This window comes from Macrosteles quadrilineatus, unplaced genomic scaffold (genome assembly GCF_028750875.1).
Source record: "Macrosteles quadrilineatus isolate MER2022 unplaced genomic scaffold, UCM_ALF_1.0 Scaffold_5__1_contigs__length_97177068, whole genome shotgun sequence".
In the NCBI taxonomy this organism is placed as follows: Eukaryota; Metazoa; Arthropoda; class Insecta; order Hemiptera; family Cicadellidae; genus Macrosteles; species Macrosteles quadrilineatus.
The window spans coordinates 50946485-50973828 of NW_026542598.1; the positions used below are offsets into that span (position 1 = coordinate 50946485).

At 35.0% G+C, this 27344-nt stretch overlaps 4 protein-coding genes across 4 annotated transcripts; 1 reads left to right on the forward strand and 3 right to left on the reverse strand.

The window, feature by feature from the left end:
- Positions 1-3102: 3102 nt before the first annotated feature.
- Positions 3103-13871, forward strand: LOC128995374 (uncharacterized). Its single transcript, XM_054420382.1, has 4 exons — positions 3103-3278; positions 3543-3835; positions 8264-8430; positions 10968-13871. Exons 2-4 carry the CDS (start codon positions 3595-3597, stop codon positions 11556-11558), a joined length of 999 nt encoding a protein of 332 aa, XP_054276357.1. The 5' UTR covers positions 3103-3278; positions 3543-3594; the 3' UTR covers positions 11559-13871.
- Positions 13872-15404: 1533 nt separating this feature from the next.
- LOC128995594 (peptide deformylase 2-like) lies at positions 15405-16001 on the reverse strand. The gene has a single exon (XM_054420610.1). The coding sequence runs from the start codon at positions 15999-16001 to the stop codon at positions 15405-15407; it is 597 nt and encodes a 198-aa protein (XP_054276585.1).
- A 1240-nt stretch (positions 16002-17241) lies between these two features.
- LOC128995595 (peptide deformylase 2-like) lies at positions 17242-18018 on the reverse strand. Its single transcript, XM_054420611.1, has one exon. The coding sequence runs from the start codon at positions 18016-18018 to the stop codon at positions 17242-17244; it is 777 nt and encodes a 258-aa protein (XP_054276586.1).
- A 6377-nt stretch (positions 18019-24395) lies between these two features.
- On the reverse strand, positions 24396-25055 carry LOC128995596 (peptide deformylase 2-like). Its single transcript, XM_054420613.1, has one exon. It carries the CDS (start codon positions 25053-25055, stop codon positions 24396-24398), a length of 660 nt encoding a protein of 219 aa, XP_054276588.1.
- Between the last annotated feature and the right edge of the window lie 2289 nt (positions 25056-27344).

Genomic DNA, 27344 nt, shown 5'->3' on the forward strand with positions numbered 1-27344 from the left:
CCACATTAGGAGGACGACGTCTGTCGGGCCAGCTAGTGTTAAATGACAATGTTTAGATTCGGGCGGAGTCCATACCCTTTATTTAATACTAGCTGTACCCGCGGGCTTTGCCCCGTTTAACTTTATATGTGAGCTCGTTCGCATGGCTCAATCACGTCCTGGTTGAAGTTCGTCCACTACGCTCACTCACCTTTAGGTTGGAGCTCGTTCGCTGCGCTCACACGTCCTGGTTGAAGTTCGTTCGCTACGCTCACTCACCTTTACGGTTGCTCGTTTGCTACGCTAACTCGCCTCCGGGTTGAAGTTCGTTCGCTACGCTCACTCACTTTTGGTTTAAGATTAGCTGTTGTAAAATATTTAAAAAAATAATAAAGCTGCACTCTGTTGGTAATTCTTGTAACTTTCATCACAGAACAGAACCAACTTGTTTAATTGAAACAGTTAAGGCCCAATTCACACCGAACGGACGTCGGGCGGAGACGTGGCACGGACGAGGCACAGACGTGGCAGTGACGTGGCGTGTTCAATGCACACTGAAGGGACGGTGAAGAGACGGTACAGTGGCGAGACAACCTGTATGTAGACTAGACGCTTTGGTTTTTGCTAATTTCTATTAATGTTAATGGTGTTAGTTAATTTCTTTCAACTTAATTAGTACAAACAAGGGAATTGTTCTACTTCCTCACAAAATTTGATATTAAATTCAATGTCATCTCACATATTGAAGAAACAACTCACAATCTACACACAAAAACAACTCTACACAACAAGGTTGGTAAGTACAAGCACACTATACACAAGAAGTTTGGTAAGTATAGTACAATATTTGCAGTCCGAACAACGGGCGCGCTACGGACATGCCACTTCCGATACGCCACGAGGGACGCCGAAGCGACGTGGCGGTGGCGAGAGGGCGGCCGCCCGCGCCACGTCACTTGTGTGTGCATTGACCAATTTGTTTACATGGGGAGGCGAGGAACGGACATATGTCCTCGCCACGTCCGTGCCACGTCTCCGCCCGACGTCCGTTCGGTGTGAATTGGGCCTTGATTCAATAATTCCATTTAAATATGAGTACTCATTAGGTTAACACGGGAAACTCCAGAGCCACTGGGGCGGAGCCCGAGAGTCCGATCAGAATAAAAACCACTTAGTTTTCCTATTTAATGCCTAAAGAATCAGTGTACCAAATTTCAGCCTCCTAGGTAAGTGGGAAGTGGGAGAATTAGTGATGAGTGAGTGAGTGAGTCAGTCAGTCAGTCAGTCAGTGAGGGTTTTGCCTTTTATATATATAGACTAGCTGACCCGGCGAACTTCGTATCGCCTAAGTTATAGGTTTCCCCTAAGACAGACCGATGGAAAGAAAGTACCGTTACGTTTAATTTTCAAGATGATCTCGTTCGCATCGCTCAATCACGTCCTGGTTGAAGTTCGTTCGCTACGCTCACTCACCTTTGGGTTGGAGCTCGTTCGCTACGCTCACTCGCCTCTCTCGTTCGCATCGCTCAATCACGTCCTGGTTGAAGTTCGTTCGCTACGCTCACTCACCTTTGGGTTGGAGCTCGTTCGCTACGCTCACTCACCTTTAGGTTGGAGCTCGTTCGCTGCGCTCACTTGCCTTCAGGTTAGCTCGTTCGCTACGCTCACTTGCCTCCAGGTTGAAGTTCGTTCGCTACGCTCACTCACCTTTTGGTTGCAAATTAGCTGTTGTCATAAATGTAAAAGAAATAATAGTGATGCACCCTGTTGGTAATCCTTGTAACTTTAATGCTATTGAACATCATAGAGCAGAACCAACTTGTTTAATTGAAACAGCTGTTAAGATTCATTAATTCCATTTCTCATAAGGTTAACATGGGAAACTCCAGAGCCACTGGGGCGGAGCCCTTTTAAGAATTTCGAAACGGGAAATAGTTTACTTTCTATTCGCATACCTACAGAATTTACACACCAAATTTCATAACGATCGGTGAAGTCGTTCCGGAGGAGTTTGCAGACAAACACTGTGACACGAGAATTTTATATATTTGATGTTTAAAACAGCTGTGTTGGAAATGTGAAATCAAAATTCTTTTGACAGTTCTACTTTCTTTAATTGATTTAAACTTTGTGGGTTTTTTGTTTGATCTTTGTTGCCTTGGAGACCAATCAATATTTACTTTTAACTCTCACCTCAGAACTTTGAAATCCCGTGGAGCAAAGTCCTAGGTCTTAGGTCAATATCGAAGCGGGAATAGTTCTATATGTATCCTCGGAGCTGTTGTAGCTTTATTTTTGTCCAATTTAAGACCAGTCGGTTTAGTAGTTTTTGAATCTCATACAAACACACACAGACAGACAGATGACACCACCACTTCTTTTTAATAGTGTAGATAGATAGATAGGTTGAGTCAGTTCAGTATTGTTTTAAGTTGAATTTTAGTCGTTGGTTAAATTTTTATTCAAGCTGGTACCATAGCTCTGGTACCATTGATACCCACTGCCATAGATAAAACATACTCCACTGCTATACTACGCAGTCACGGACGCCTTTAACTACAGGCCGCGGCCTGGTAGAATTGGCAACGTTGCAAGTGGTGTTTTTTAGTGATAGACATCCCATAAGATAACATGGCAGACAGGTGACATCAGCTCATTAATTCGCACTTTATTGTTTTCAATTTATGAACATAAATTATTAAAATATTGAAAGTAAAACATACAGAATTGAAAACCGAAACAATATATGAATTAATATATATCTGTACCATTTAAGCTGAGTCAATAATTGTCATAGTCTAGTAACCAAGCTTATAAACACAAATACCATTTAGCTGCTTCCAAACAACCACTTGTGACGTTACCACTTCGAAGGCTGGGGCTTGGTGTGACGCAGTCCTCCTCTTCCTTCAGTCTCACTTCATACTACCATAGATAAAACCATATAAAACATAGTCCATACTACACACTACCATAGATAAAACATACTCTAGGTGTCAGTCAGCTAGCAGCTAGAGCTAGCCAGTAGCCTAGCCACTAGTGAGGTTGTATACACAGAAAACGTACTAGCCAGTCCAGTGCCATTCCCAGTGTCAAACTCAAAAGTCCAGTTCAATACCGTCTGCTGGTGCTGGACGGACGCTGGCTGGTGGGCAGGTGGCTGGTGTACGTCTGTTTTATTTTCACGGCTCTGGATCTGAATAATATGAATTTGTATTGAACTTTAACTTTGATATCCTCAGGTATTTAAGTTAACTCAACCTTAAAAAATTCAGAAATTGCACAACCAAACCAACAAGGTAAGGTAACTAAACTAAGCGAAATCTGTTTTGAAGTAGATGGTAGTAGGCTTGTGTTAAGGGTAAAGATGTGATAAAAATAACACAATTAAGTGGGGGCATTGGCACAGTTTAGGGGGTTGGAATTTGGAATGTGAAAGTTGTAGATTAGGGAAGTGAGTTGAGTTAATTTTAGCCCTAAAGCTATAGGTTGGTGATTCTATATTGTTTCAATTACCTCGTGAAGCTATTTAATAAAATTATACCGTACTCTCGGTGTTCTAGGTGAACTTTTTCAATCACGTAAAACTCAAGTACTGCAAGGAGAATCAAAGCAATGGAATCAGTCAAAACATTTGTATTTTTTGACTTGGAAACTACCGGACTACCTCCGTCTAGCCCAAAAATTACAGAAATTGCTTTTATTGCCACCAGTAAAGAAGAAATCTTGGCAAAACATGATGGAATTGCTAAAGAAAACAATTTTGGTCATTGTTACTTACCGAGAGTGATAAACAAGATAAATTTAGCTGTCTATCCCTGCAAGATGATACATCCTGCAGCCTCTGCAGTTTCAGGTATGTACCTATAGGCCTACTAATTTTTGTATGCATTTAATACTCGTCTAAGTACTCGATTCGAGAAATCATGTAAATATAAAAACATATAAAAAACTCATTAACACATTTTTTTTAATACTTCATAATATTTTGTTTGATTGTCACTTAAAGTTTAGAAAATTATTTGTGTTATATTTTACTTATACCTAACACTATTGAAGTGTTATAAATTTTACTTTTTGTTAACTCAACAAAGTTTTATAATAGGTAACCAATAAAATCCATAATAATCAACTCAATGTGAGATGAATAACCGATTTCGCTATTTTGCTCTCATCTTAAATCAACTCAGAGTATAAAACAAGTCCGAGGCGAGTCTGTCTGACTCGAGTCAAGACAAGATTCATTTCCAGCATTTGCAGCTGCGAGTCAACACTCACTCAACAGAACTTCTGTGCTATTCGAGTAAGAATTGAGTCCAGAACTCGAGTAGTTGCGGTACCAAGTCAAAATTAAAACTCGAGTTGGGATTGTACTCGACTCGTCACATCACTACTCCTTAGTGTCCAAAAATAAAATCTCAAGGTTACAAATTGATAGCTTATTGAGCCATTCATTGGTGGTTTGGGCAAGTCTGAGATCTAACGGCAACTAACTAATAGGCCTACTTGAAGGAAGGGAGATAATTGGGAGTGCAAACAGCTGTTTACTTGTGTTGTAAGATAAAACATGAAAAAACAAAACCATAAAATGACAACATTAACAAAAAACCTGGTGGTAATGATTTATAATCATAATAGCTTGAAATAATCCTTGCTAAACCAGAATAAGGGATAAAATGAAACTCTTCTAACCAAACTTATCTTAACCTAACCTTTTATTGATGACAGAAAAGGTACTGGTAGGGTGAGTGCACCAGTGAATGACCGGTTAAGGTTGACTTTCTACTTGTAAACGACATGGGAAAATATACTACTAAGCTACATTGTACGAAATCGTTAAAATGTATTGCCCATATTTCCCTGTACTTCCCGATGATACAACTTAATGCATTATGTTAAAAGAAATTATCGAAAAATACAATTTTTTGCACATAAGTCATCGCACCAGTGAATGACCGCATATTATATAACAATTTTAAAATTGTATTAAACCTCTTCCTTTTCACCGAATGACCCCCGTTCAAGATTTTCGCATCAAAGCTGTAAACACTGTAGTGAAAAATAACGATATCAGGGTCGTTAAAATATTGGTTCTAGTGAAGGATCACTTTTTATCTAAGAAATGGCCGTAAGATTGAACTCGCATTCAAACTTTGGTTATAGTGTATCCACATAATTTCTGATGAGATTTTTTGTTTCCTAGCAATCACTTACTCCATCAGAAAACATTGTCATCAATATTAATAAAGAAAATTGACTCAAATCCAGTTAATGAACGAAACGGTCATTCACTGGTTATACTCTAATTTGTGAACCAGTAATTGACCGGCTGTTAAAATACACGATTGGTTAGGATTTTGATCATTAAATGAGTACAGAATTATACCTTAACATGTTAACTGTGAATTACATGTAATATATTACAGTTCCAATCAATAATTAAGGAACCATGACAAGTTACAACCAACCATGTTTGTGTGAGACGCCATAGTGGGAAGCTTAATAATGAACTGCTTTGAAACATCTAATTTTGTATTTGTTACAAAAGGATGATTGACACTTTCTTTTTTAATAAGTCAAAGAGTGTATATTAATAAGACCTCAAAGTAACTTTTAAAACTGTTTGTGATAGACTAGGAAAAACAGAAAGCCTGATATGATGTTTTTTATACAAATCGGTCATTCACTGGAGGGTGGTCATTCACTGGTGCACTCACCCTACCTACGCTGTAAGGAAGATGGGACAGGCTTTATGTGGGTTTGTGATTAGGCCTCTTAAGACCTTTGACGGTAGGTTAGATGAGGTTCGTTTGGTTGAAGTTTAGGTTGTAATGAACCGAGTTATTAAGTTAATGTATGTAATCTCCAGACTTTTTTACACCGTTTAAATAGTGGGGTTAACACAACAAATGAACTATTTTAAAAATGCAAGCAACTTATTTTTGAAGTGATTAACTTAGGCTATTCTATTATTTCAATGATACAAAAAAGTCTGAAGGGAATATAAATCAATAACTTCATGTACCAGTGGCTGCGGGGGCAACTGTGATGGGTTACGGGAAGAGATCAAATAATATTTAAAATATTTTTGTATCCATATCCAAACTTTTTATTACCCAAACGGCCGAGTGAGCACCAGAAAGAATAGTACAGAATTAGGATCGTAGAAAATGTATGAAAATTGTTTGTGATCCAATATTTATAATATTGCCGTAATTGGCAAAGAGCCGACCTAGCCCACCCACGTTTGGACAAATCTTTACGATGTGTAGATGATCATTGTGTTACCGTGATGCAGGATCGTGCCTTGATTACGGAGTAGGCTAGTCAGGATGGGATTGTAATGAATGCAAAATACACAAAATTTACTTAACAACTTGTAAGCATATAAACCCTGAGGTTCAACCCATAGTTTTTTAAAAACTTGATTTGTTGTAGTAAAAGTTTAATGTTAAACTACAGTGTGTTCAAACAGCCGTGTGACCTGACGGATAGGAGACCCTTACTCACACACACACACACAAACACAGTTAGCCCGGCTGCCAGGTAGATGTTTCACAGAGTGGGACGTCCAGTAAGCAACTGCTGTTTTGTAACACAAATTTCAATAGTTATAACATGCATACTTGCAACATTCGTAAATTTTAAAACATAATGACACCAAACACAATTTGATTATGAAACTAATGAGACAAAACAACGTTTATCCATAGAAACTCCCATCTATGAGTTTATAAACATCTTTACAATTATTTTGCACTTAGATCAAAATATACTTAACAATATTCCTGACAAAATATGTCTACAGGTACATGTAGTATATAAAAGAAATAGCCTACAGTAGGCTATAGATATTTCAGCAGCTACTGTGGTAAACACACTAATTTCTTTACGTCCAGGATTCGGGTGAACAATTTCGCCATTTGAGTATGAAAACAACTAGTTTCGATATAGGTAAACACAAATCACATGCCTAAGTGAATAAGATCTGATTAGTCTGTGATGATTATCCATTCAGCTGAATTTCTATATTACTTTGACAATTGGTAATCTTAGCATTCTAAAAGCCTTTGCCTTTACTGATTGAGCGAATCTTCTTCTCTTCATCATCCCCTAGCCTCTAGTTCTTGTCCAAACCGCTACAGTATTGGCGTTTAGTGGTTTTGTTTGTTTTGCATCACATATATGCATCACACAGCTGTTCGCTCTCCACATACGTTCCTTGCCACTAGAAATTGGACTCACGCAAACCTCCATTTCAACTGCTGTTCCGCTTAATTCAATGAACTTCAAATTTGTTGACACTTATCACTCTTTCAATTAGAAACTGATTGCATTTTCTGATTCAGTGTTAAAAAACTGTAAGAAGAATCATAAAAATTACATTTTGATCGGTGGATTCAACTTCCCAATTGAATAACATAATAAAAACAATAAATTGTTGATGAGCCAGACCTGTAACATCTTTGGCAATCCAGTTTGCGGAAGTAACGTTGGAGGAGAATATACTTAGCAAAACTTTGATATCCGTATTTTCAAACATAAAGGTAACCTACCTATTAAGGTAACTTGACCTAAAAACCAAACTTTAGACCTCCGATGTAGTTGGATATCAAAGTTTTACCCTTCTTTCACATAACCTTTTTGTATCATAATAATGAGCTACATAATAGGGGTTGGTTAGACCAAGGAATTTTCAACAAGGCATTTTTTACTAGGCCTACTGTAGTGATAAAAAACCAGCTTCTTCGTGACGTTCAAGTGGGGCTAACCTACTGTGGCGGTTATAGGACTATGTCCTCTTCAGCCTAGGGTGGGATTTCAGCTGTGATTGGTACGTTTTAAGTAGGCCTACAAATTTGGTGTGATTATATGAATTTACAGCCTGCCACAGCTGCTGGGTACGGCAAAGTTGTTTGGTTTTATTTTTACAAAGAGTGTGGATCATTATGGGTGAGACCTATCACAGGTCACAATGAGAAACCCTGTCAGTAATTAAGAAGCCTATAAAGTCTATTGTAAAAAAAACTTTTGATTTTTGTTTTCACTAACGGTAGCGGTTTTCTCAATAGGGATTTCATAAGAAATTTCATTTAGAACATTTATGAGGGGCAACCTATACTACACAATTTGGAGCTTGCAAGACGAAGAGGCGTATGTACATACAAAATGTTAAGTACGGTACTTACGCCCCTTCGTCTTGTAAGCGACAAATTATACTCTTCCTACTAGGTCTATTACCTACAATATCTGTAAGTCGCTACAGTTCATACCTTGGTTGCAGGTTTGACGAATGAAAATTTGGAACACGTAAAACCTTTTGATGATGGCTTATTCAATATCCTCAAACTGTTCCTGGACAGATTGGAGAAACCATTATGTTTTGTTGCTCACAACGGCAACAAGTTCGACTATCCCATTTTGAAGTCTGAGCTTCTGAAAATTGGAAAGGTAGGCCTAGCTAATACTCTCAATGTTTAAATATTGTATTTGGGTTTTTTCTTTTTTTATCAAGCTAGCCTAGGCCTATCTATTTTTCTGGATTTTAAAATGTATTTCTATAATTTTTTAATTACATTTAAACCAAACTCTACATTATAGTGACTGCCAGCAATACATTTAGCTATAATTACTAACTAGAGCAGTGTTTCCCAACCTTTTTCCGTTCAGGGCACACTAACTAGAACACGTTTGTAGTCACGGCACACTTTTCTACAAAAATATTGTGACAAAAATATCATGACCACAGTCGTGTCCGCCGTGCTACCTGCGTCAGTGTGTTCCTTATAAATGTGGCCGGCTACCTTCATTAAATGTATTTTGTGTTAAAAATGTGTGAACTTTATGTTTAATGTTGAATGTAATTTTTAATGTTGAACTTTATGCTTAATTAACAAGATGACGTGTATTTGTATCTTATAACGAAGGCTGCTATCAGATTTATGGACCAATCAATTTGATGACATGGGTTTGAAAATGGGTTATTTATGACCCGAAACTAGTCACCCTTGACTATTTTAAGGACTGGACACGGAATAAAAAGGTACGGAACCTATCATATCATTCGTACATCAGTCCCGGTGGCAATAATGTTCGAAATATCAAGGGATGAGAAGTACTTTTTTATATTTCCTTCAAACAGACGCAGACTTTTCAAAATTGGAAACATGGATTCAACACTGACAAGTAATTCTACACAAAAGATTGTGTTCTCATGAACGCGCAACCGCACTTAAAGCACCTCTATTACGACATCAAAAGTTTTTTAACTACTTCAAATTTCGCGGCACACCTACAGAGGCCTACCGGCACACCAGTGTGCCACGGCACACTGGTTGGGAAACACTGAACTAGAGGACCCATTCTGCCCTGCTGCGTTGAAATAAAAATCATACCCGAGAAAGTATAAAATTTATGATTTTTGATTGAGTAATACAGTATCTTGAATTTAACTGATTTAAACGATCAATAGTTCAAATTAAAGCCTATAATTTACTGATTATTTTGAGTCTAAAAAAAAAACATCAACAATACTAGAGCTATTGATTTTTTTAATCATAGAAAAACCTTATAAAAATAATTTTTATGTTGGTTGTTCATCTTGCATTTGCTTGAAACTCGTCCGATTTGAATAACTAATAGCTTAAATGAAAGCCGGTATTTCAATGAAGTTTCTAAGACCAAAATATATAGGATTATATAATAAAATTGGTGAAATACACCTTAAATTGTAGGAAGAATTCAAAAAAATCCAATTCTTTTTTTTTTAAATTCATGAGTAATACTGGAGATAAATATATGCCCATGCTTGATGTAAAATCTGTGATTTCAATCATGAAAATCGGTCGGGTAGTAGAGCCATTAGAACTCAGAAAAGAAAAACCAAATATAACCCCCATAAGAAATACATGGGGGGCAAATTTAGTTTGTGTATAAGCTGAGTGGTAGTGTAGATAAATATTTGCCAATGCTTGATGTAAAATCTGTGCATGCATACCTTCAATTTGAGACCTCAATCATGAAAATTTGTCGGGTAGAAGAGCCATACAAACTCGGAAAAGAAAAACCAAATTTAACTCCCATAAGAAATACATGGGAAGCAAATTTAGCTTACGTATAAGACGAGTGGTAATGTAGATAAATATATGCTTGATGTGAAATCTGTGCGCGCATACCCTTCAATTTGAGACCTCAATCATGAAAATCGGTCGGGTAGTAGAGCCAAACGAACTCGGAAAAGAAAAACCAAATTTAACATCCATAAGAAATACATGGGAAGCAAAAGTTTACGTATAAGTCAAGTGGGAGTGTAGATAAATATATGTCGATGTTTGATGTGAAATCTGTGCGTCCATACCTTCAATTTGAGACCTCAATCATGAAAATCAGTCGGGTAGAAGAGCCATACGAACTCGGAAAAGAAACCCAAATTTAACTCCCATAAGAAATACATGGGGAGCAAATCAGTTTACGTTTAAGGCGAGGTAGACTGTAGATAAAATATAGGCCGATGCTTGATGTGAAATCTGTGTGTGCATACCTTCAAAGTGAGACCTTAATCATAAATATCGGTTGGGTAGAAGAGCCAAACGAACTCGGAAAAGAAAAACCAAATTCAACTCCCATAAGAAATACATGGGGAACCACTTTGGTTTATGTATAAGCCGAGTGGGACTGTAGGTAAAGTGTATTTATGTATATGTGTATTTATGTGTATTTGTGTAAAGTGTAAAAATGTATTTGTCATACTGTACTGTGCAGTATTACATTACTAGTCTCAGTCTGGAAAATAGGAGTCAATGAAATCCCTTTTGATTAAGTAGGCGGCAAACAGCTGTTTTCCTGGCTAAATCCTTGTGTGGAAAGTCCATTAAAACAGAGTAATGTGGCAAAAAACCATATATTGTAAGTGTAATCATTTGTAAAAATATACAAACTAATTATCACTCTGTTAATTTCCGAACACCGCTTTCTCATGCTTTGTTTAGGAGTTCCCAGGAGAGATATTCTGTGTAGATACACTGCCTGGATTTCGAGAACTCCTCTCTCCAAAGTGTGAAGAAAATGGTGATGTGTTCAACGATATTCGACCACTAGAGTCTACCAGCAACGTTCCTGTCAGCCCTGTAGCCTACAGAGCCATTGATCTCGTACCAAAATGTGGCTTCTCACAAGAAGATTACGACCTAGAGATGATTAAAACTTTGGAAGTCGCAGAAAGAATCACCCAAGAATATGATCATTTCAATGCAAAGGAAATAGAACAGAGAATCCAACTAGAAATGGAGAAGATGAGGAAAGCTAACGAGACCACCCCAGAGAGAAAACCAAGAACTACTCCGTATCCAGTGGGTGACCATGCCAAGAGGAAGATTTTAAGTGATGCTAAAAAACAGAAACCCAAATTTACCTTGAGCGCGATATATGAAAGAGTTACAAAAAAGGAGTTTGTGAATGCTCATAGAGCTGAAAACGATGCCTTGGCAATTTTGGAATGTGTCACTGCGATCGGTCTGCCAGTCATCGAATGGATGGATTGTAACAAAATACCATTTAGAAGCGTCAAGAAAATGTGGTAGATTACCACAAAAAAGGATTTTATATCCATGTATTGTAGAGTAATAGTCTGGTACATGTATTCCATGCAGTTGGCAAATCATACTTTTGTGGGATGCATTGTGTACCATGTCTCAAATGGGGGAATAAGTTTATGACCATTTGACTGACCAAACAATTGTGATTTAACTAATTAGAGTTTTATAAAGACTGATAGTGTTATGAAATTTAAAATTTTTATGTAAAACCTTAACGTGCAATTGCTGAAACCATAAAACCACATTGAATGATGCTCGTTGCTAGATAAATTTTTGTAACATAACCAAACAATAGTTTTGAAAACGATATGATATTTAATTTTAAAATTATTTTTATCTTAAACAAACTTTATTTACAAAGCAAATATACTGAAATACTGTAACAATTACAGTGTACAGTAAAACCCCTCATATCTGGCCTATGTGGAACCGAGCCCCTGGCCGGATAAACCAACCTATTATTAATACCCCCGCTGCAGCAAACCTGCAGACTAAGCGAATTTCCATTTGCCTGATTGGATTTACACTAAAATGACTCCTTAAAAATATCACATTTATTCCCTATTTAAATAACATTAGTTTAACGAGTACTTAGGTTTGCTGCAACAGGGAGGGTAAAAAGGTGTTTTTTTGTAAAATGGTAATAGTTTAGTATGAAATGAATGCATTTTCCAAATTTGATCAAAATATGATAATAAACAAGCAAACTACAACAGTTATTCTCCATAATAATAACATGGGAATTTTAAATTTACAGTTTTTTAGAAATTTCTCCGTAACCATTAGGCGCATGATAACACATCAATATACTAAATTATTTGTTTTTTTAAGCTCTACAAAATGGTTTGGAAAGAAAATGCTAAATTTCATGTTTTAGGGTCCAAAATGTGAAAAACCAATTTTTGCCCCATAAAACCCCCCATAAACCCCTGTTCCTATTGTCTGATCATGCTGGTTCGCGAACTCGTTCGAATAAACATAGGTTTACACATTTGTACCAAATTTCATCGAAATTGGATGATTTTTGCTCGAGTTATCGCGCTAACGGACACATATATAAATACATATATATTTATATAAATAAATATATATACATATATATGAATTTGAACGGATGGTGTTTTTGGTCTCTAGGCAACTCAAAACGAAAAAGTAAATCGGTCCCGGGTCCAGGTCTTACCATGAGTACTGTGGTAATAGCTTATTCCCTATATGGGAAATTGGCTAATATTCCCTTTATGGGAAATTCGCTAAAACGATAATTTGTATCTAATAACAACTTGCCATTGGTTAAAAGTAGTGTTAAGTCTCTTTTTGGAATCTACAAGCTCAGCTGAGAAGTGAATCCGCTAAAAATGTATATGAACAGGAAACAGATAAACCATGAGAACGCTTAAATCATGGAGACTACGGGTACAGCCGTGGAATATATTTTTGGCTTTGATTCTGGGAAGTGACCAGATACGTAGACCGCAAATTCCGAGGCCGGATGTTAGGGGTTCTACTGTACTTCTAATGTGCGTTTTTTTACTGGCCACTTTATATTAATACTTTAGGGTTATAGTTTTATTTTAGTCAAATAATATTTGATCTATTCAGTATTTTATTGTTATAAACTTTCTTAAGGCCTGCATGCAAATTTTAATTCTCTTAATTGTTTGCAGCATTTGATTTATTTTAATGATAACAAATTACTACTGACGTGCATTAAACCAGTAGAATAGGTTATTTATATGATATTAGCACTAATATTTTTAAAATCATATTGATGATATTGTTACCAATAAAAATATTTTTGTAGCATTGGGGAATTTATAGTACCTATACTTGAAGTTTAGTTACGGTAATTATTATAACTGTTGCTCTTCTTTTATCAATTTTTATTATTATTTATATTTACATTTGGTTTTCACCTATAAAACCACTTGGTTTTCTACCAATTATGTATTAAAATATTATGTTTTTTATTGAACTATAAATTATTTAAATATAGGCCTACTATTTACAAGACCTAATATTTTATTAATTTTTGTTTTAGTGCTCATTGTGAGGATAAATATTATAACACTGAAATGTAAAAATATATTTTTTATTCATTTGCTTATGCGACAGTAGTGCTTATATTTTATGTGTCCATATATCAATTTTATGTAGTAAGTTAGGCCTATTGATTTTGTTTTTTTATTGCCTTGAACTGAAGTCACTTCACATTTGTGTTTTTTTTTCATAGCACCTCTTGATTTGTAATGAAAATTGTACCAAAAACAATTTTTAAAGATAAAAATAAATATTTTTGTATTCTAATTTATATGAGTTTTTTTTTCATTTTACCCATTACGTGACATGACAGACAAATAAACTATATATCTAACAAAATAAATAACGTCATCTGAGGCGAAATTGATATTTTCCATCTTTTAATTAATGGATATTAAAGTGTGGAAATATATGTTGCACTTACATAGTACTATGATTCATTAACCCTTCTTTTAATGTTTATAAAATTACAAACTCAACATTAGGCCTACATTACTTACATATAATATACAACTATTGTATGACCTTTTGTGAAGGAGTCTCTATGCAGAGTTTCCTTTGTCTGTATGGACTAAACAAATCAAAAGAAATTACCCGTATTAAAATGTGCGTATGCTAACATAGTCTTCAAGGATTACAGCTCTTATCTTTTTTCTTGATTCGTGGAAGTAAGTCTTAAGGTGGGTTTCCATCCATTGGGTCTCAGTATTATTTCATAGCAAACTGCTATTGTTTGGCAGAATTGAAAGCCAGGCCTCCTTTCATTCTAGCACAATTTTAGATTACTATAACTTAGCCACAGGAAAACTTAAGGTCAGCTTGAAACTTTATATGTATAATATATTGAAGTTACTTTATATTTATGTGTCAACAAATCATAGCTGAACGGTTAGGGTCCTTTCACACGAGGCCACTGGTGGCTACCACTAGTAGTCACTGGCTACCAGCCAGGCAACTACGGTTGATGGTACACGCAACTGACAAGCCACTCCACCAATAGCCACCGTATAACTAGTTGAGAAAACGCTTGTTATAACGCTTTGCCACAAATTGCATTTTTCTATTTTATTAGCATATTCTTCCTTTGTACTATTTCAATTTAACGGATACTTTTCAATCTCGCAAATTAGATCCTCAGTAGGCCTACTAGGTATTAATTTTGTCTTCTTAGTTTGTTCAGTCTTGTATTCCGTTCTTCTCGTTTATGTTCTTCTTCGTTTGCCGCAACGTCATATTTATTTTTCTTCTGCTCACTCATTTCTTAACACAAACAAAACAGTTAAACTCGAAACCAATCCAAAATAATTGGTGCAAGCGTTTCTGCTGTTACAACCGCTATTGGCTTCATCTGAAGGCTCCCATTTAATTTAATGCCCCACGACGAGCCGCTAGCAGTTGTGCGAGGAGACACTGCTCGGCCACTGTGTCCTGACGGGCAATTGTATTGGCCTCGTCTGAAAGCCCCCATTTAAAACAATGTGTAAGCTGTGGTGGGCAACCAGTGGAGTGGCCTTGTTTGAAAGGGCCCTTACTCACTAATTAAAAGGTTTGACACTGAGTAACGTCTCTAGCTTTTTGATAATTCAAAACTATAGACCAAGCTGTCCTTGATCATTGGGCTTTTAATAAATAGTACAGACTAATGAAACAGCTAGTTTCAGTCAGTATTTAGAATAGAATAGAATTTTTATTTAGTCTCACCCTGCATTTATCCATCCTAAAATAAAGTATGTCACTGTCTTAGTGAATTAATAGTGAACAAGTAAAGTGCAAGATCTGATATTGAAACGTCAGTTAATTTGAACTCTCGGTTTGAAAGTTTTTATTTTCTAAAAATCTAATGTAGCCCTTGACACTCATCAACTTGTCTGGGGAAACAAGATCGATGAACAACTTGCCATCAAGGTGGTCGACCTCGTGTTGTATGAGTTGAGCTGTTGTGCCCGTCACCTCTCCTTCTATTGAACCTCCCTTGATATCAAAGGCTTGGTAGCGGATCCTCGCATACCTTGGAACAGACGCAACCACATTCCTTACAGATGCACAACACTCAATGTCATCAATCATATCATCACCTACTTTCTCATAGGTTGGGTTAAGAAACACCTTAGTTCTGCACAAATCATTGGTTTCGCTCCTAGGAATGGTGAAGACGATCAGACGTTTCAAAATTCCTAGCTGTGGCGCTGCCAATCCCGAATAGAACTTCTGTTTCCTAAACTTCTCCATGACAAGAACCACATCGAATTTGTCCTGAATATTCAAAGGGAATTGAAAATGTTCAGATTTTTTCCTTATGGGCAATTCACTTGCATTACTCTTTTTGAGGTCTTCAACAGTTGCAACACTGTAAGGAGGTAGAGAGCGTTTGAGCTCACTAACGTCAACCATGTTCGGATTTCTTAGCAAACATCAAAATGGGTTCCTATTGTTTGACATAATGTTCATTAGAATTTGTTCTTTTGAAATTCATGAAACCAGCTGTGGGTGGGATAACATACAAATAACTACAATCTGACCCTGAGATAAGATAATGAATCAAGGCTGTCAAGCTGCTTGAGTATTTTTAAATATTTTACTTTAAAATACCTACTTTGTATTGTCGCCATTTCACTGAACAGTATAACAGTACTTGATAAATTAATCTGACTGTCCATGGACAGGTATAAAATCATAGTCAATTCAAAAGCTATAAATAATGTTATTCTTTTTACTAGCCTAATAATAATTGTAATTTTCTCCATAGAATAAAAGGTTTTTATTCATTTTATTAACTAGCTATAAGAAAGTACTACTTGAGGCTCAACAATTTGGGTTTATTCTGGAAAATTGTGTTGACGAGATTAAGTTATGCTTGCCTGAACCGAATCACAGATTACGTTTTGTATGCACATTACACCGAATTGATGATCACATACAGAAAATTGTAAGTTTTTATAGAATATATATATCTATATATATTTTCCTTATGCATTCTAACCTTTTCAGACACCAATAAATCAAAGCTGGGACAGCTAGTACCTATACAAATAAGTAAACCACAAACCTAGAAGAATAATTTAAGTAGGTAAAATGTTTGTCTTTCAAACCCAACCATTGTGAACTAATTGCTGTATTTTAGTAAATTATTCTAAGATAGACATACAATCTAGGGGTACTTTGTAAAGTCTTTACTTTCCCTGTCTTCTCTTATTTTGTAATGTTGGTGTTTTGTTACATATTAGTATTAATAATTGATAGCCCAACACAATGACAAACGGCATCTAGGTCCAGAATCGCTCCTGCTGGTAAAAGAATCAGTGATGTTCAGATTTAAAGGTAAGCACTATAACCACTCAGCTACTGAGACAATCAAACAGCCTGTTGAATCCGTCTTCTTTAAAATAACATTTGTTTGACAGTATCCTAGATTATTTCATTGTATTTCATCATACTGTATTAACAAGAGAATTAATATTAAATTCAAATTTAGAATGTTATCAAATAGTTTCAAAACTACATTATTGCTACCTATTTTAACTGCTTATTTTAATGTTTAATGGTATGTACAAAATTAAATACTTAGTTCCAATTTTGAGTCTTTAAAACTTCCATAATTGGTCAAATATAGTGAGTGATACACCACACAACATTAATGCTTTTTCTTCTTCTTCTTCTGTTTGACTTTCTTTGGTTTGAAAAGTGTTGGATATGATGCTTTAAGCGCCTCGTGCTCTGCTTTCAGTTCTTCCTGCATATTCATCCAGCTTTTGCCTCCCCACGCTTCCTTGCGTCTTTTCTTGTATTCCTCAGCGGTAATCAACTCCTCTCGAGGGACGTGGTCGACCAATAGCTTCCCGTCTAAGTGATCAATCTCGTGCTGAATTATTCTTGCGGTTAATCCATGGGCCTCTCCTGTAACCTTCTTCCCATTCACTAAAGTTGCCGTATACTTTATACTCCTATGTCTTCTTACTTTGCCGGCCATATTTGTGGACAGGCACATCTCGTAAGCTTCCTCTGTGTCGTCTTTTACATCAACAATTGGCTCATCGTCAAAAGTGACTACTTCTTCCACTTCTTCTTTAATCGGTTCCCAAGACGGATTTAGCCAGTACGACCTTGGGAAGGGTTGGACCACCCCTCTTCCAAACGGAACCATGAAGTATATCATCCGTTTTGATATACCTAATTGTGGGCCGGATATTGAATAATACACTCTGTCTATTTTTCCCAAATATTCCCTCTCGTCAAAGCTGTACTTGAACAGCATTATGTCATTCCTGTCATCTTTGCTCAGCGGAAATTCAAAAGGTGCGGCCACTTTACGAAGCACACTGTCCTGTGTTGCCGTAGGATTATTAAAATCCTCACTCAAAAAATGTAAATGCATGTAGTTGTACAGTTCTAATTTATCTTTTAACTTCATATTTGAGTTTGTCACAAAAACGTTATAAAAATACTATAAAGGAAAGGAGGAAAGATATTAACCAGTTTTTACGATGAACCACTTAACGAACAAGCACATTTTTAACATAGTTATAACTATTTTTCTACAATACCATATTGGGTTATCAGTCAGTGCTATGAATTATGACTATCAATATCAAAAAGTTATCTTCTAGTTGAGCATTACAATTAGTATCAGTATTTGATCCACAAAATCATTTGTTACCGGTACTACATTGTGCATAGTTAAACACCTCAAAACTGTTTCTTAAATTCTACTTTACATGGAGCCATTTTTTATCAACTTATGTATACTGTATTGGTCTAAAACATTTTACCGAGGGTTTTGCACTCCATACATATTGTTAAATCTGCCTGTGTTTTTTTAAACAAAAATTGTAAATAATTTTTTTTATACAAATACAGTACGAATGTACGATATCTAATTTTTTAATTGCAAATGGTAACCATTTTTATTCACAACCCAAATCAAACCAATCTTCATTCATAGCCTTATTAATCCATTATGCACAACAAATGGAGTTAATGTCATCTCCAATATATAAGTTATAAAAAGCATTTAACCTTTACTATCACTATTTCAGCACTGGATATTGGAAATCAGCCTGTGGGACAGAGCCCTCAGGATATTCGTCCATATCAATACTTTTCAGCAAATCTACACTCTTAAGCTTCATTTTGATGTGCCATATGACTATACTTTTATTTGGTAAATAGCCTTAACCGTTTACATACAATTTGATTGTATGACTTTAATAATATAATAGATTGATCAAATGATAAGGAATGAATGTGAATGCAGAACCTAACTAATTCCAATTCTTACTCAGGATTTTCCGATTAGTATACCTATATTCTCACAATTTTATGGATTTATATTCCTTTGTTGGGACTTAGCCCTCAGTCTTTTCCAAATCATCCTGGCTAGAGAATCAGCTAGTCTAGTCAATAACATAGCTGCAAAAGGCATATATCCATCTAACACTCAATTTTCATTCATACTCTGCTTTTTAAAATTCTTTAGCTAAGTAATGAATCCAAATTTGTACTTTCTTGTAATAATGTTATAAGTGAATGAAGTAGGTAGGGATATTAAGTATCTATATATTTAATACGCTATTGTCAGGACCACGTAAGTTTGCAGTTGAGGGAGGAGCCTATTTACCATATGGTTTTGAATGAACCAATGAGAACCGTGCGGTGTTGCCAAATCTGTTAATACCAGCTGATTTTAATATATTGCTTAGTATATTTTAATTAGTGTTGTCAACGGGCGATGTGGCAACGTCGCACTAGCCTTGTCTTGTGATTGGCTGCCACCAACTGCAAACTTACGTGGTCCCGACAATAGGCATATTTTTGTCATAATTGTTTTGGAGTAGTGGAACAACCGATCACCATGTCCAAGGTGTCTTTAGAAAGGTCTTAGCATGTAGTTTTGCCATCAAACAAAATAACTTTGGAATTCCATCAGGGCTCTGCCCCAGTGGCCTTCAAAGTTCCCATGTTATTCTTAGGGAGAAAATGTACGGCATATATCCATCTAGCTGTTTCATTTGAACAGATGAATACTTTGAAATTTACACTAATATTTTAAACAGCTGGCTATACTAAAATTTTGTACAAAATCAAAACATAACAAAAAAAAATTTTCAACATAATGGAGACTATGAGACGTTGACTAGGACGGCCAATAGGAGGAGGCCGACGAACTTTAACTGGTAGACGAGAACGAAATACAAATCATCGAATACAGCAAGCACCCTTCCGTGTTGGGTTTAAGTGTGCTCTCCAACAGCCGCCTGAAGATTTTACATTCAGTTAGGACTGTTGGATAATTGCTGCATAAGCTGTTGATTTTGGAAGACAAGGAGGCGGGTAGGACTACATCGAAAATAGAAGAGAGGATGAGATATTAGATGTGTGACAAATGCGTTGGGAGCAGAGTGTTTTATGTTAACGTTTTAAAGGTAAATGTTTGGATGTATAACTAACATCAGAAAGAGCCTGGACAAGATTGGGAGATGGGTCATTATGAAAGCAGTTTGTAACAGGACATGGAAAACTTCAAGGCGAATTTGTGAAGATTTCACATGGTGGAAGAGGTAGTATGTAGATGTGGAGAAATAAAAATCACGAGTCACGTATTTATAAATTGTTCACTTCAGGAGACAAATAGGAGAGAACATGAATAAATCTTGGATAAGATAGGTCTAGAGATGAGAAAATAAAACATGATGAGTGACAGGGAAACAATTGAGACGTTTAGAACAGTAGCTAGGGAAATACGAAAAACCAGGAACTCATACAGGCATGAAATTTAAAAAAAAAATTAAAAAAATAATAAGAAAGAAAAGAAATGATAACTTGCCCATGAGTGGGAGAGGAAAGGTTATAGCGAATCTCAAGGATCCCTAACGCTCAAGGCGGTATGGGGAAGTGCTGTTAGGTTTTTGGACACATAATGTGTCTGGAAACCTAATGCGGCTATGAGTAAGGCTATTTGTAGAAAACAATATACACAATAAATGTTGATTATATCGATCTGTTATGTAAATCTTGAGTATTTCCATAATCTTTGAGTCGAATATTTTAAAGTCATCAGGAATTATGACTGTTATTCGTTTTAAAATAATGTAATACTGTAATACCTAGCAATTGGTCGAATTCGAGCAACAGATACACTAGTTTTTATTAATGAGATTGTGAATCACAAAACTTGGTTCTTATTAAAGATTTTGAAAAAGTACTGTACATTAAATCTAGCTTGAATATTAGTCCAGTAAAATAAGACATTTTGGTATGCAAAAGGTCGGGTAGTTCTGATTTTTGGATATGTTGTTAGTATTGGGCCCATAACATAAAATCCAAGTTATCCACCTCGAGATACTGCCGCTCGCCGCGGGGCGCGCCACTTGTTATCGAAATATCAAAAATATGGCAATTCCTATTGTTTTTCACTCAATCTCGCGAACCGTTGATTTTACCGAAAATTTTAGATTATTACATTAAAGAAGAATAAATTTGTGACAGTTTAAGCCCAACAGCATGTATGTAGCGTAAATAATGGTCAAAATACAGACCATCAAAATAAATAAATTTTCCAAAGACGTATAAAAATTGTGGTTTTTTTCAATATTTCCACAATATAGTTGTTTGAAGCAAACACCGTATTGATTTAGAGAGTATACCAGTTTATTTGCTATTAATAGAAAATAAATTAAAGTATGAATAAAAATACCCCCACCTCAGCAAACCTGCAGACTAAGCGAATTTCCATTTGCTTGATTTGATTTTCACAAACCTTAAATAACATTAGGTTTAACTGGTACCTAGGTTTGCTGCTACAGGGAGTTTAATATATTATATAAAATAATAATAGTATGACAATAAATATATAAATTTACCCAATTTTATAAAAATGTGTCTATAAATCAGGAAAAACAATAATTAAAAATCTTCGCTATTGGAATAACTTCAGGTTTTTAATTTACATTTTTTAACCTTCTCCGTAACCAATAACTGTAAAAAACATTTTAATGTAATAATTTATTTGTTTTTAAGCTCTACAAAATTCTTTAATAATACAACTGTAAAATTGTATGTTTTGAGGGTTAAAAATTAAAAAAAATATTCTTACCGGCGAAACACCTACCTATAAGGCAACCGTTCCTATGGCCTTATCATGCCGATCATACTTCGCGAAACAAAGTAAATGTTAAATAGTCTATCTCTTGATTCACAAATAAAAGTAATGTTTGTAACAAATTCCACTAAATCGGATGATTTTTGGGAATCATCGTGCTAACGGACGATAATAACTTTTTTGGATACAGTTTAGTAAAATCTTTAGCTTTTTTTGGATACAGGGTCTTCAAAAAACTCACCTAGTTTGAAAATTTATTTTTTTATTGTACTAGATACAAACTACTGTTCAACGACTGATACCATAGAGAAGGCTATGCTGATACATTAAATGAAAGGTAATAAAATAAAAGTTATTTTAACACTATCACACCTCAATATGCGAACCATTTGTAGCCCTGCAGACATGCAAGCTATTTTTACTCATTTTTATCATTAATATGTTATTATTTGTATTATAATTTATTACCAAAACTATCTTCAAGGTCAAATAGGTGTACGCAAGTTATTGCCAACGTACGAAACTAAAACTTTGAAGTGCACTCTACACAGCACGAAATGATTATTACTCATCCATTTGAACAATAGTATCGTGAGGTATGTTTAAAACTATATTTGTTTGTACTAAAAACTAAAACTAAACTTAAAACTATGTATTTTTGGCCTCTAGGAATATCAAAATGAAAAAGTAAATCGGTCCCAGGTCTAGGTCTTACCATAAGACCTACTGTAATAGCGTATTCCCTATAAGGGAAATTTGCTAATAATCAGTATATCATTTGTTTTGAATGGTGTTTGTTGAGGAAACCACTATTTAATCTTTTCATCAATTTCGTTGTCTCGAGCAATGCGAGAATGGCGCACGTCAACATGTTGCTCACTGTTAATGTTCAACTGACGTCATTTTTTATATTATTTCTCAACTTCCTACAGATTTGATGAGGACGGATCATCCCAAGTGCCCATCAAGTTACAACATTTTGTCTGTTTTCCTCGTCCTCGATTCAATCAATATTTGCCTGATAATTCAGCCTCAATAAACTGTTGACTATGTTAAACTGTTTTATTTTGTTTTCATGTGCAAGTATTGTACCCAAAGCTTAGCTTTAATGTTTATGTGTAAACATTTGACAGCCTTGGGAAGAGTAGTTTTGCCGTTGAAGGTATATTTTGGAGGTCTGTTTTTCGGCATGTAAACCTACATTTATTAAAACGAGTTCGCGAAGCATGATCAGGCCATGGGAATGGTTGCTTTATAGGGTTTTTTTGTTAAGAACGGGTTTTTCATATTTTTGACCCTCAAAGCATACAATTTTGCAATTGTATCATTAAAGAATTTTGTAGAGCTTAAAAACAAATAATTTATTACATTAAAATGTTTTTTACAGTTATTGGTTACGGAGAAAGTTAAAAAATGTAAATTAAAAACCTAAAGTATTCCAATAGCGAAGATTTTTAAATTTTGTTTTTTTTCTTATTTATAGACACATTTTTATAAAATTGGGTAAATTTATTTATTTATTGTCATACTATTATTATTTTATATAATATATTAACCTCCCTGTAGCAAAATCCAACAAACCTGTAGCAAACCTAGGTACCAGTTAAACCTAATGTTATTTAAGGTTTGTGAAAATCAAATCAAGCAAATGGAAATTCTCTTAGTCTGCAGGTTTGCTGAGGTGGGGGTATTTTTATTCATACTTTCATTTATTTTCTATTAATAGCAAATAAACTGGTATACTCTCTAAATCAATACGGTGTTTGCTTCAAACAACTATATTGTGGAAATATTGAAAAAAAACCACAATTTTTATACGTCTTTGGAAAATTTATTTATTTTGATGGTCTGTATTTTGACCATTATTTACGCTACATACATGCTGTTGGGCTAAAACTGTCACAAATTTATTCTTCTTTAATGTAATAATCTAAAATTTTCGGTAAAATCAACGGTTCGCGAGATTGAGTGCAAAACAATAGGAATTGCCATATTTTTGATATTTCGATAACAAGTGGCGCGCCCCGCGGCGAGCGGCAGTATCTCGAGGTGGATAACTTGGATTTTATGTTATGGGCCCAATACTAACAACATATCCAAAAATCAGAACTACCCGACCTTTTGCACAGCAACCCCATTTTTTCTGACAGATTTACTGGACTATATGGTATGATAATAAACTTGTACCTCAGTTGGAAGTTGACAGAAAACATCGTTATGGTTTGTGCAATAAACCTCTAATCAGACAAATTTGTCATGTATCATTGTTTTTTATGTATCTCCTAAAGTAGCAGGTTACAGAAATTGGTTTTGAGCATATTAAATGTAAAAAAAAACGTATTGGTAGGTTCAATTATATATCCATACAAACTACAATACAATTTTGTTTAAAAGGTTACTAACCTTTTGTATAACGTACATTAAAAATTTTGTGAAACCTTAGTATGTTTTTTAACAATTCGTTAAGAAAATTTAAGTCAAGCACAAGAAGGAATAAGTGGTAAATAATGTAATAATAAATCACACATTAAGTGTATTTTTATCACAAAACGTAGGATCAAACCCAACTTGTTTTTTTAACTTTTGATTTTAAATTAATGATACAATAGAATCACAGTGAAGGTTGTGCGACACATAGCATACAAGTAACTTCTGTCTGGTATTCAGGGATAATCTAAAACCATTTCTATCTAAATATCCATCAAAAATTGAAGTTTTCCTATACTTCTTCTCCACCGATGTTCCTTGATAGTGATGATATGTTGAGCTTTGTCAATAAACAGCAATCCGTTCAAATGATCAATCTCATGCTGAATGCATCTCGCCGTGTGGCCATGTATTGTACCCTCCTCAAGTTCTCCGAAAGGATTATATGCTTTGTACCTAATCTCATTGTATCGCGGGACTAATCCACATAGGCTTTTGACCGATGCACACTTTTCATAGTCAACAAGGACCTCTGTACCTTCGACTGGTTCGTATGTTGGATTTAGAAGCATGTAAGTAGGATGTTTGTCTTTCGGTTCAATTTTCTTGATATACTTAGGCATAAAGTATATTATACCTCTTTTTGGGTATCCCAGCTGTGGCATGGACATAGAGAAGTATTGGTCGTCCTTTTGAAACTTCATCTTCAATCTGCAGAGATCTCTGACTTCATCGTATGACAAGGGAAACGTGTATTTCTGGGCGATTTGTCGTAGAGTTGTGTTTTCCGTTTCTTTTAGTTTTTTTATGTTAGCAACTATGAAGTCAGGAATGCTTTCACAAAGAGCTGGCTCATCTGCAACATCGCCGAGTTGTTCCTCCCAACTTTGACACTCAAATTCTTCGTTGACTACTTGCTCCATCTTCACTTTCTTATAAGGTATTCCAAACTACAATAGTCAGCTTGTATAATTAACTAATATAAAATCACTTCAACAAGCTAACACAATGTGAAACCTCTCACATGGTGGACTAACTATTTTGTTTAAAAAAAAAAATTGAAAGCCTTTAAACATTTTCAAGGTTTGTAATGTGAAATTATAAAACAAAAAAATTGGATCTCTAAACAGTTACCGGATGTCCATTTTAGTGATAACAAGTGGTTCAGTAAGTAGTGTAGATAACAAGCTATTTTACAGTTAGTTATTCAATGTTGTTCGTGGGAGAAATGTTATTACAAATACAGATTACAAGCTCTGTTCTGAAGTTTTTGGAGTTCTGAAATATTGCATATATTTACCAGTTTTAAAACAATGTGGTTAATTAACTATCCTAGTGAGAGTATTTATGTGTAAAAAAGTAGTACCCTATATTGAATATTTTATTAACTTTTGAGTGTTTTCAAACTAAGTCCTGATCACAATATTCAATATTTTAATATTTTAAAAACACTTAATATTTCAACAATAAATTCAAATATTTTATTTAATAAACTAAGTTAGAAAACAAAATTACTGTTCACGTGAAGATAACCTCTCAAAACAACTTCCCCACCAGCTTGTTACTTTCTCCCCCTATACCAGTATATGGAGAAAGTATTGTTTTCGTCAAAATTTTCGAGTTTGAGTTTTGAGTGGATATATCCGTTTTGGGTCCCCCTGGACCCAAAAAAGTGGTTTTCGAAGTGATATCTGTGTGTCTGGATGTGTACGGAGCTACAGACCACACCTGTAGTCCGATTTTGATGAAATTTGGTATGTAGGTAGCCTTACTAATCCATGGTATCTCCAGGTGTTTTTTTTCATTTTTTTCATTTTGATTTTTAATGTTGATTTTCCCATAAAAACCCATAAAATAACGGAAAAATCGGATTTTCTCAAAAATGCCCGAACGATTTTGATACAAACTTAGTATGTTGTAGCCCTTCTGAACAAAATGGCATGACTCCTATTTCTTTAAAAATTACGGTTCAAAGGTTATTGTAAATTATGTTATTTTCCCATAACAACCCCATAAAATAACAAAAAATAGGATTTTAGAAAAAAAACCGGTTTTGATTCAACTTAGTATGTTGTGGTCCTTACAATTTTGAACGTTTTTTTTCACTTTTTTGAAATTTGGATTTTTAATGGGTTTTGTCCGTTAATGGACATTGTATTTTTATGTCCCATTAAACACCATAAAATAACGGAAAAATTGGATTTTCTCGAAAATGGCCCGAACGATTTTAATAAAAATTGAGTATGTTATAGTCCTTTGAATTCTGAACAGAAAGGTACAAATCCCATTTCCGTAAAAATTACGGTTCAAAAGTGATTGTAAATGATGTTATTTTCCCATAAAAAGCCATGAAATAACAAAGAAATGACATTTTTGGAGAAAAGCTGGCTTTGATCAAAATCAAAACACAGCAATTTATTTTGCAGACAAATGTAGTGTAAATAATTAAGTGAAAGAAGAACCATAGAATTTGGCCGAGCCTTATGCGTTCCAACTGGGGAAAAACTAATCTGTAGAGTATTTTTTCTTGTGACAAGGACATTGATGAAAACAATTTACATAAAAACAAGCGCTTAATCAACCAGCAGTATGCATTAGACGGCGTTAAAGGATCACTATATCTTCTCTGTGTTCTCTCCCCGTGGCGAGGCACGGGCAGAACAACAATAGTTTAAGTAATGTTAAATGTTTAATAATGTTTACTTTATTTGGGCCAGTTACATAATTTGTTTATGTTTATGATCCATACCGTTTCTGTTCTAATATTCGTGAAAGTACCTAAAAGTCGTTAACAAAGCTACCATCTAATTTTTTCAAGACTCGTCACTCACTTTCATCATCACCTTTAAATTCACACTGTTTCGGTGTCGTAAGAACGTGTACTAAATTATAGTTTTCTAAAAATGAAATGACTAGTGTGGACATGTACATTTCCCTATTCGAGTGAAAATTTAAAAACGTACGTTTTCAGGAAAAGCACTTTGCAATTTTTTTCCCCTTTTTTCAAAACTTTTATTATTTTTTTTTATTTTATTAACATTTTAAGTTTTATAAAATGTCCATGGTAACGCAATATCTTTGTTAGTTTTTTTTTTAAAGGAGCATCTTTAGTGGAAAAACGCAAAAGCCTGTCACGACCATAACAGACGTTTAAATGAATATTACAAATAGTTAATATTATTTTTATAACTGTGTTTTGCTATAAACTAACT